At 37.8% G+C, this 11,518-nt stretch overlaps 1 protein-coding gene and 1 long non-coding RNA gene across 3 annotated transcripts; both read left to right on the top strand.

Moving 5' to 3' along the window:
- The first annotated feature begins 704 nt into the window (after positions 1 to 704).
- tescb (tescalcin b) lies at positions 705 to 3,653 on the top strand. Of its 2 annotated transcripts, none has more exons than XM_023279759.3 (8): positions 705 to 954; positions 1,635 to 1,704; positions 1,849 to 1,929; positions 2,058 to 2,197; positions 2,282 to 2,343; positions 2,694 to 2,801; positions 2,883 to 2,930; positions 3,073 to 3,653. In XM_023279759.3, exons 1-8 carry the CDS (start codon positions 951 to 953, stop codon positions 3,148 to 3,150), a joined length of 591 nt encoding a protein of 196 aa, XP_023135527.1. In that variant the 5' UTR covers positions 705 to 950; the 3' UTR covers positions 3,151 to 3,653. The 2 variants fall into 2 exon arrangements, with proteins under 2 accessions (XP_023135527.1, XP_023135526.1); XM_023279758.3 differs by having other exon boundaries at positions 713 to 1,014.
- Positions 3,654 to 7,122: 3,469 nt separating this feature from the next.
- LOC129350885 (uncharacterized) lies at positions 7,123 to 10,837 on the top strand. Its single transcript, XR_008604462.1, has 3 exons — positions 7,123 to 7,913; positions 8,798 to 10,558; positions 10,663 to 10,837. It is a non-coding gene; the product is annotated as an uncharacterized LOC129350885 (long non-coding RNA).
- Positions 10,838 to 11,518: the final 681 nt, after the last annotated feature.

Below are 11,518 nucleotides of genomic sequence, written 5' to 3'. Positions count from 1 at the left end.
ATATATATATCTATATCTATATCTATATCTATATATATATATATATATATATATATATATATATATATATAAAGGATAAAGGAGTTAAAGTACGGTAAGGTACGCTACATTCTGTGTAATTAATAGGCAGCAATGTATGAGAACATTTTAGTCATACACTGCTGCTATTGAATACATTTGGCTTATCATAGGGCACAAGAATAAAGTTAGCAATAATATTCTTAACTGATCAAATTAAGTCACCGGTCTGAACTGCTGTGTGAAAGGTTTTTTGCTTAATTTACACTGTCAGTTTTTACGCAAGCCCGCTTTAGTGGAAATTTTTGTTTTGGGCTCCAAAAAAAGCAACAGATTTTGTGATAATTAAACGTATTTTGGAAAAACAGCACTCTCTCTGTAAAGTGAAAAGCAATCTATAGTCTGCTGCAACAGTTGACTTCATACAGGTGGATCCACCTGTGGAGCTATTTGGGTTATATTAATTAAAGCAGTAAACTGAGCAGATCATAATCCATTCTCAGGCAATAATATGAACATATAAAATAATTCAAACGTTACAAACAAGAGCATCTCGTGTATTATGTAATCTGAGAACTGCCTTTTTTTGCTCTTGTCTTTCCTGTACGAGAGTAAACAGACAGGTTACAGTCTCTGAATAAGGCTCTGGATAAATAAAAAACAGTCAGAATGAATAATTGATGCTGCAGCCTGTTGTTATTAAATGAGTGTCGTCATCAGGACTGGAGTTGCGGAAGTGGCTGCGCTGTTTGCAGAGGACCAGATCTGCTGGAGGACCAGAGGTGTGAGCTCGGTCTGGACCTGTCCAGCGACCCTCCGATGGATGTGAATTATCAACAAACATGATCGCCTGAGCTCAGTTTCGACCCCTCAGTTCCGGTTTCGTTCGCCTTTAAACCCGGACCGGTCAGGGCGGAGCTGCATTTGGAGCTATGGGTGCGCTACAGTCCTTACCTGGTCAACCAGAATATATTGATCTGGCGGAAAAAACGGGCTGTGAGTAGTCATCGTTACTGTTTTAGGCTCCTCGGACATGTCAGCATGTCTGCAAACATGAGCTCACTGCAGCGGATGTGTCATTTTAATTCATTCTAATTATAATTCAAGTCTTATCTCTGAGGGGAAATCCGAGCATGTTAACGTGATATCTGACGTGTTCAGGGAAGAGATGAGTATTATTTGCTGTAGAATATAATCACACATGTCTGGCATCTCTGTGTATGTGGTAAACGAGTCTGTTTGGTGCAACAGATATGAATAATTTAAAGTGCAAGTTAATGGAAGTGTAACTTTACCCAGTTTTCAAAAGGAGGTTGCAGTAAATAATAGATAACACTGTATTGAAAGCTTTGACAAAAGCATGTAAGATGGAAAGAAGACACACATGTATATTTACTCATATATGAACCAATATCTACATTAATTCACCCGCAGCCTATTATGTAAGAGGTTCAACTGACAAACCAAAGTGTTTTACATAAATTCTGAATATCCAAATGCTTCAAAAGCTTCTAGCAATAAAGATCTGTTTCTGTCAGACTCCAAACAATCAACTTAATGTCAGTTACTGTCAGTCTGAATACAGGAAGTTAACAACGCAACCTTTCTGTTTTCAGTTTCATTCGAACAGATCGGAGTCCTGCACAAAAGATTCAAACAACTGAGCCACAATGAGGAAACTCTCCGGTGAGTCCGAGTGGTGCATTCAGTGTCACCTTCAGGTTTTCTTTCATTCTCTTGACAGTTTGCCAGCTTCCTTGAAAAAAGCAAACCTGCTCAACAGGCCTGCAACCTGTCACTGAGCTACTACGTCTCCTCTCACACCCACAGGAGAGATCACTTCAATGAAATCCCAGATCTGGCCTGCAATCCAATCCGAGCGCAGATAGTAGAGGCTTTCTTTGACAGGAGGTACAGTGATGATGCCTCGATCTTAGCTGGAAAGTTACTTGAAGCACCTTTCATTCTTTATGCATAACAAACAGCTATTTGGATAAAAAGTAGCATCTGAGGGTTTATAATTTGTGTTTATTCTGCAGAAACTTCCGTCAGAACGGCGAGGGGACGGTGGAGGAGATCGGTTTTGAGGAGTTCTTGGTGGTCATGTCTCATTTCAGGCCTCCGTCGCTGCACATGACAGAAGAACAGCGCGAGAGCGTCAGGAAAGAGAAACTGAGATGTGCGTCTGCTCATCAAATCACATGATCGCATGCTTGGCATTATCTGCGGCTGTTCTAAATGATCGCTGTGTTCTCCTCTGCAGTTTTATTCAACATGCATGACACTGACAACGACGGGACAATCACCCTCGAGGAGTACAGACATGTAAGCCTCTGCAGAATGAGCCCACTTGTGCAGATTTTAATCTTTTTAATGAGCTTCGGTCCAAACGATCTGTGGAAATCATCCCAGCGTTGCACGCATCAGGAGTTTATCCTGTTGTTTTCTGTCTTTATCAGCATTGTTTGATCAGTTTCAGACAAACGCTGAAGAGTCAAGATGCAGGTTCTCTATTGTTTAGAAGAAAGTTGTATCTGCTCCACCGCTGACTTCCTGCTAAACGCTTAATTGGCGGTTAATGAAGGAAGGGTGGAGAATTTTCACTTCCTTCTGCTTTCAGAGATGACTGATTTGCATCTTGTAACCACTGCAGTCGTTTTATGTCTTCTGTCCAGGTGGTGGAGGAGCTGTTGTCTCGTAGCGGAGCACTGGGGAAGGAAACAGCCAAAAGTATTGCAGATGCAGCCATGCTGGAGGTGGCCAGTATATCAATGGGCCACATGGTAAGTTAGCTAAAGATTCTCAAGATAACACTCAGTTGGATGCATTGGACAAAGTTAGTAACTTCACTTTTTGACACTCAGGAACCTGATGAATTCTATGAAGGAATCACTTTTGAGCATTTCCTCAAGGTTGGTACACAGAAGACTCATAATACAGTAATTTGTTCACTAATCAACACATTTTTGCAATTAAATCTGCAATAATCCTTGTTGTGAGACATCTTGAATAAACTGACAGGAGTTTGAAATAATCTAAAACTGTATTTTGCAGTTGCTGAATGAATTTGAAATCGAATCAAGAATGAACATTCGATTTTTGAACATGGACACGACAACCCTGTGTAAGTGAGGTTGGTACACTATGATAAGCTGAGACTGTGGGAAACGTCAGACGATGCAAAATTATTATTTCACTGTAGCATTATTGTTTCTGTAGTTTGCCGCTTGCACTGAATATATGCCTTACTCATATTTAACTATGCAAATCGAAAGGCAATATGTATGTTGTGGATGTATTAGAAGTAGCTTATTTGATTGTAAGCAATAATATTACATAATCAAATGTAAAGATAAACTATGAATAATTCGATAAAGCAATAATAACCAAATATCCTTGACTGCGTAACAGACAATATGACTTTTTGCATGCAAATATGGATGCTTGAAGAACCTTTAATACTGTTATTGCCATAAATATAAACTCTCAGTAATCAGGGATATAAAGGTTTGTCTTTAAATGTGTCTCATAACAGTAAGACGGTAATGAAATGCCTTTTCCTAATGTCACAAATATGACACTTGGTGCATGCTTCGCACACTGTATTTGCACAATAAAAGATCCCATGAAACGGACCTGACTTCAGTTCATGATGTGTGTTTCTACATAAAAAGGAAATGGGAGTGCTGTTGTGCAAGATGAGCTGCTTATAGGCAGAATGTAATCAGTCCTCAGTTAAAAAGTGGAGGTGATACAGACATAAACAGAAGTTTTCATGTAATCAAATGCATGAGATGTCTGTTCTGCGTCACCATACAAACATTATTATTGCCTGTTAATGTAACACATAGGGTCCGTGTATATTTTGGCAATCGGGTTTTCCGTTCTGAAACGGGTATTGAAAAACAAAAAACGAGTGGTTATTTGATTTTCGTTTTAAAATACAAAAAATAAAATTGAAATACAAGGCGTTTTTCCTTTTCATGATCAAAAAGGGATATACGAAATTTTAAAAATGCTTTGATTTTCATTTTATATTTAGAATAAAAAAATAAAATCAGTAAGAGACAGAAACGAAAAAAGGTCCGTTTTTTCATTTTCTGAGACCGGAAGTGGTCATCAGCAAGTGTAGAGCCAAACGACAACAAGATTCTCAGAGGGTGGAGCCAGAGAGCAGTGATTGGTCAGACTGACTGAGAGCCAGAGAGCAGTGATTGGTCAGACCATAGACAATATAGAAGACAGCGCGCTAGCGGATCAAGTCTGCTATATGTATCTATGGTCGGCGCGTTTGGTAGCATCTCTGGCTGCTGTTGACTTTGTTTTTGGAGTAAAACACGGTAAGAAGATAAATACTTCTAACCAGTAGCGTTGTTTTGTTGTACGTTAAGTCAGCGACTTGTGAAGAGTTGTGTTTTGTCGTGTTTGAGCAGTTGGTCCGGACCCGTTAGCTAGCTAAGCGGCTAAGTTAGCTAGCGGGCTAATTAGCACAGGTGGCTAACTTACCGCTGAACACCTGTGTTAGTTGCTGCAGCAGCTGTCCTCATTATTAGAATGACCTTCTCAACCTGTATTTCTCTGCTGTGTATTTTAGCTTTTAACAAAGTTATTTTACTTTAAGGTTAACTGAAACCCGTTCAGCTGCACTGAAGTTTAACATTCAGCTGGTTTGAATAACCAGTTTTTCCCTGCAAAATAAGTGCATGTATTTCACTCCTTAGACCTCCCTAACACATAATATATATATTTTTTTAAATTTCAGATTGATTTTGTTAGTGAAAATGTAGGTTTTATACTCGGCAACAATTGTTGCCGGTGGGAAACCGCGTAGTCTAAATTTACACAAATTCTTTAGTTCAACCTATTTACACAAGAAAAAAAAATAAGAATAACATTAGTAAGTGTAATGTATTATAACTAGGCATGGTTATAAGTGTGTTCACACCTTTATAAGATACATAAAGATACCATGGCAATGAATACCGAAAAGAACTAAAATTGACAACAATGCAATTACTGCATTTCACAGTCTCATAAAACAGTTAAATGACTGTAGATCTAAGAGTGTTTGATCTTACAAACTGAACCATAGTTTACAAAAATAAAATAAATTCACATCGTAGCAGTAGCTTAGATTGACTATGTACTGACCACTAACATCATGGCCAGAAGATGAGGGTGCAGCATTATTCAGCAAGAACAATGCAGGTAAATCAAAACTTACCTGCACTGTTTAACTTTGTTTGGTCATTTCATCAATGATGCTAAATGAGATGAAAAGGTTATCATGCACAAATGTGCATCCTGGAGGAACTTCTGCTTGTTCAGCCAGAGCAAAGACTACACTTGGGCCCTGTCCTAAGCCAGTTTCAGGAAGATGTGTGCGGACTCCACAACAGAGCTCCATGTGAAACATGTACTCAGTGGGTGAAGCAAGGCTCCATAACCTGTGCCCAAATCAGATTGGTTTGCCCCTGATCAACTTTTTGCAGCCATGCTTGCCATAATGCTTTCATGCAAGTGATAGCTGTTTTGTATATGGAATCATCTTGTGAGCACCTTTAGAGTTAGAGGATACATCAGCAGGAACAAATCAACAGTGTCTGGTTTAACTGCAGTCTGCTGCAGTTGCTCCATAGGTCACAAAATCTGATATATTGAATGTGGCTGGTCATTGTGATATTTTAAAAACCCTGTTCCTAATTTGCTTATTTTAAAGGGTAATTATTATGTTGGTCTGGACTTATCAGGTGAACATCATCTTCATCCTCCAGAGCGGTCACTATCAGTCAACTTTAAATGCATCTTTTTCAACTGTAGGAATGACTGTGATGTAGCACATATCAGTTTGGGGCTCTTTTAAGTCTAGAAGATTCAAAACCTGTTATTATTTTTCGCTGAGTAGGAAAAAAAGCATAGGATAAACAGCCAAAACCTTTGACACGTAGCACAACACTATGACTATATATTATGCTAGCGGCAACAAATGTTGCCATGCTTACATTTACTCTTCTTATGATCAAAAGATGCATGCAGACATAAAGTTCTCATTATATATCAGTAGTAGACCCTTTTAAAAATGTATGTACAAAATATCTCAGCTATATCTGTTAATTAAGGTATTTAAATAAATTTCTCTTGTAGAAGTTTGAGGCAGACATCTCCTTGCATTGGTGCAGGTAGGAAGTAAAGAGGCCTAGTCATGTCACCATTCACACTAGTTACATGACATTGATGCAATTTAGAGGAGACAACCTATTGTCTTATTTTAAAATTTGCATTAGCTGTCCAAAGCCAAAGCCACACTTCTAGAGAGTAAAAATTAAAAGAAAAATGAGCGGCAACAATTGTTGCCAGTGGGATTAAACGGGTTAACTTAACATTATGCAACATTACCTCTCTGAATCTCCATAATTTCATTAAATTCCTTCTCTCTTCCACTGCTCAAGTTCAATCCAGTATATAAAGTGACATTAATAGTGAATAAACTAACAACCAGCCACTGTATTTATTTATTATTGTATGTATTTGTAGTAAAACATGAGTTGAAACATCCTACTTTTGGATCTAGAACCGCACAAGCCGTTCATTTTCAGTCACCTGATGAGTTAAACTCCCCTTTTTATGTGAGGTTGAAGCAGAAAGTCTGAGTTAACAAAGAAAGCTGTTTATAATTTACGATACCTGTTATCTCTGACTGAGGCTTTAGTTTTTGTTGAGCTGATTTAGACGTAGAAACTTTGTTCAGGAAGATTTCTCAGTAGCTCAGAGGACAGGCTGCTTTTTACACAACCTTGTAAGAGAATGTCTGCCAATGCTTTCAGCAGAATTTAGAAACACAACACTTCCTAAACAGATATTTTGAGGCTGTGAGGTTGAACGTTTGAGAGTATATCAGTGTGTTTGTTTGTGGTCTTTCTGTTTCTAGGTGGAAGCTGAATTAGTGAGGATGACTCCTGCTCCTGTCATCTCTAAGCTCCTCACACATCTTTACCTGCACATGAGGAAAATCACTCCTGTAGAATGCAGGTATGTTTGTCATTATTATAAAAAGATGTTGCCTGGTGACCTGTCATAAACCCATTATACAGAATCAGCCAAAATAATGTTTACACACATCAGGAAAAGAAAAACTTGCATAAATGTTTCAATACCAAATTTATTCAGACATCACGAGATTAATAAAAGTTATCTTTGGCCTCTACAATTACAAGAGGTGCTCAAAGTAGTGGCCACTGGCTTCCAGACATTTCTGTTGTGTTGTAGATGTCACTTGTTGATGCTCCATTCATGAGGGTAGCGCCATCTGTTGGGAAAACATCGTACAACAGGACAGTTATCGTGATTTGATCAAACTTAGAAAGAGGTATCTATATGTGTAGAAGTACTTATAAAATGAAATATTTATAAAAGTTTTTCTTTTCCTGATGTGTGTACATTATTTTGGCTGACTCTGAACTTAATGAGAACAAAACTGTCATTTAATTGTTGCTCTGAAGCTTCTTTAGTGAAAACCAGCTGGTGTTCTGCTTTGAAACAAACTGCTGTTGAGGTCTGTGTTTTTAGGTTTAACCCCCCAGTTTCTGAATGAACTGATAGTTGTTGGTTTTTTTCCTGATCAATGTGGACGTTATAATTGATGGTAACATTTACTGATCATATAATCAGCATGACAATATAACAGTATAACATTCTGACCACCTGACTAATACTGTGTTGGTCCCTTTATGCTGCTAAAACTCCTCTGACCCAGTGGTTCATCAGAACCTCTGGGGATGTCCTGTGGATTCTGTGGATCCTGTGGGTTGCAGGGTGGGTCCTACATAGACCAGGCTGATCCTGGACCATCCCACAGATGCTCCATCAGATGTGGATGTGGGGAGTGTGGAACCCAGGTGAACAGCTTAGCTCTGTCGTGTTCCTCGGACCACTCCTGAGTAGTTTTAATTTGTCCTGCTGAGGGTGACAGCTGGCATCAAGGACTGCTGTTGCCATGGAGACGAGTGGGTTGTTTGTCCTGCAGTGTTTAGGTGGTGGTACATGTCAAACATCCACATGAACGTCAAGGTTTCCCAGCAGAACATTGCATTAGAACAAGATGATGGATGTTGTTCTCTTCAGCTGTCAGTGGTCAGAATGTTGTGGCTGATCGGTGGATCTGTCTGCCTTTACTCTGACATCCAGAGTTATACAAAAGTGTAGTATGTGTGCAGTGCAGAAGAGATTTACTTTATTGTATGCTGTTTTAGTGGTCCCATCAGAGAAAATCATATCCATATACAGATTTTTATTAATTCCAGGGCTGGTTCAGTAAAGATTATAATAATAACTACATCAGATAATTCTTGGTCGCAGTTGGATTTTTGCAGACAGAAAGATGGTTGAGAAGGTTTGCAGTTCTTGTTTTAGCAAAATATGTTATAATAGAAGATCTTTATTGTCATTGTACATGAAATTATCTGCAAACCAGCAAAGTGCATCAGTCTGAGGTATCTAAAAATAAATGAGTAAAGAAAAATGCTTCTAAAGCCAATAATAAACAGAATATTTTGAGGGAATATTGTAAAAAGGAAAGAAATGCTCCATTCTCACTCCTCTCAGGATAAACTGTCATTAAAATTGACTTTAAATTTAGCTTCAACACGAGATAAAAACATTTACTTTCATTACTGATGTCAAGTTTTAATAAAGTTCATGCTACTTTTATAAAATGATGAAAGTGAATAAATTGTATTTGTGTGATCTGTGTTTGATTTCTGTCTTTTCTCCTGTCATCCAGATGTTCAGAGGGAGATGATGCCACATCTGGTCCAGCTGATGGAAGGTCTTGAAGTTCTCTGACTGGCCTCGACTGAAGATGGTCGTCTTACTGGATTTAAGGTTCAGATGCTCAGTAACAAACTCCACCAATGAGCCAACAGGGAAGCTTTAGGTTTATTAAATGTTGCTATGAAGGTATCGCTGTTTTTCTTTGTGAATGCAATGTGCTCCAACTGAAACTTGAATTAGAACTTAGAAGTAAATCCTTCCATCTGAAAGGATCTAGTTGCATTAATAACCTCATAACATTCTAATTTTTATTCCAGTCTTGGTTGGAAATAGAATCTCTGTATTGATTCAGATAAAAACTGAACTTCACAGCATGTTGGAGCAAAACAACCAGATGAAAACTGTGATGGTGTTGGATTGTCAGACCGTAATGTTGCAGCTCAAAGCAGCTTTTCTATCTCAGTTCATTCTGACATTCAGCTATGAATCAACACAGCAGATGGTGATCCATGCTGTGGAAGTCTCACATCTCCTCATTTAATGGAGCTGCTTTACACTTTTTACACTGTTTATTCACCAACACTTTATTTAATAAAAGTCCCATCTAGTTTTCATGAGGAATGTGATGTTTTAATTTCTCTGTGAATAACTGCAGTCTAATGCAACAGCTGGAGTTGTAACATCTGTCCTGATATTGATCATGAAGTATTGATCAGAATACTTATGGTTAGCAGTCATCCCTGAAGTTTTACATTAAAATCTTTACTCGTGTTGTGAACTTTGGTAAGAAGCAGAAACTTTAGTGTTGCCATGGATACGTGAGTGTTAAATAAAATCTCACAATCAGACAATAAATATTATCTGAAAGTGGGGTTATTGTTGTTTATCAGCACAATACAAAAAGATTCATGTTAGACTTATTCCAGTTAAGACTCTAGAATATCATGATTTATGTAAATTTACCTCAATAATATGAATGTTCAGGTTAAGATTGTACAGTGATATTTATTATGCAAGTTTAGCTGATTAAAGTTTATGACTCTGCACTAAAATATTATTTAAATTTACATCATTATTATAATATTTAGAGTCAGACCCTACAGTATTGAGATTAAGAAATCAAATATTCTATAAAATGTAAATACACTGAACTCATTTGGATATATTTAAGTGAGACTCTACAATATTATTTGACACAAATCTATCTAAATCAAAATATCCAAACATTTATTGGACTGATTTAAATATTAAAATCACTCCTTTCTAATCCTCTGCTGTACGTTCAAACCTGAGGCCTCAAATAGAGACACACAAGTATCTGATTGAAGGAACTTCTGCAGAATCCTGGTTCCAGAACATGATGATAGAATTATAGACAAACTTTAACAAAAGCTGCCTGAGAGTTTACAGGTTTTTATGTTGGATTTCTTCAGTAATTTCATGAGAATTATCAGCAAAAATCAAGTGTTCATTAGATGAACTTCATTTCCTAAAACATCCAGAATTGGAGCTCATATCTTTGGCAGCTGTAAAGTTTCTGCTCCTTCAAAGTTCACAACACAATGAATGAATTCCTAAAACACTCTCAATGCTGGAGAGCGTTTGATGCTGAAGCAGTGATCAGTTTTTCTGTTTCTTCTCTGGAGATGCACAATGAGGGACGTCTGCAGCGACTGAGAAAGAGTCTCACCACATCCTGACATGAGGAAAAAGACTTTATTGAAGACTACAATGAGGAAAAACTATCAGACAGCAGACGGCTGCATTCAAGGTGAGCTCTGAACATTTAATCTGGAACAGGAATTCATTAACAGTAGCATGAGCTTCATTTCAGTCTGTAGCTGCTGAATTCATGGATGAATCATCTGGCACTAGAGAAGAAGACCATCAAACATCCACGTCAGCTGATGGAGGTCCAAGAGTCTCACCCAACAAACAACCTACAGAGTGAAGACCTCGAACCTGATTGGACGGCCTCCTATTCAGCCACGTGTGAACAAATGCCTCTAAGCTGATTTGTTTTCTAAAATAAATCTAGTTTGAGTCCTGATATCACTGACTTCTTGGTATATGTACAAGTATTTTGGGTGGAATATACCATTAAGCCCGATGTTGAAGGGTTCTTCTGGGAATATACCATTAAACCAACCTTTTAGGTAAATATTCCAGGATGTTGGGTAGAATATACCATCAGATAAACCTTTTAGGTCTACATTGGAAGATTTTAGAGTAGAATATTACTCCAAATCATCCTATAGGTCTACATTTAAGGTGGAATGCTCCTGTACACCAAGATTTTTTGGTCTACATTGAAGGATTTTAGGTGGAATTTTCCTTTGAATGAACTTTTTAAGTTTGTGGTCAAGGATGTTGGGTGGAATATACCATCAGACCAACCTCCAAGGTCTACAGTAGTGAATTTTAGGTGGAATATACCATTAAACTCACCTTTTAGGTCTACATTGGAGGATTTTAGGTGGAAGTTTCTTCCAAACCGTCTTTTAGTCTACATGTAAGGATGTTTAGGATGGTATATTCTTCCGAACCAACTTCTCAGGTCTATATTTCAGGTGGAATATTCTTCCATACTAACTTTTTTGGTCTACATTGAAGGATTTTTCTAAACCACCCTTTTGGGTCTATATTTGAGGATTTAGGTGGAATATTCCTTTTAACCAGCCCCTCAGGTCTCTTTGAGGATTTTGGATGGAATACTCGGTTAAACCAACAT

Source organism: Amphiprion ocellaris, chromosome 17, assembly GCF_022539595.1.
Source record: "Amphiprion ocellaris isolate individual 3 ecotype Okinawa chromosome 17, ASM2253959v1, whole genome shotgun sequence".
NCBI classification, from domain to species: domain Eukaryota; kingdom Metazoa; phylum Chordata; class Actinopteri; family Pomacentridae; genus Amphiprion; species Amphiprion ocellaris.
This window is presented reverse-complemented; position numbering and strand designations above follow the sequence as displayed.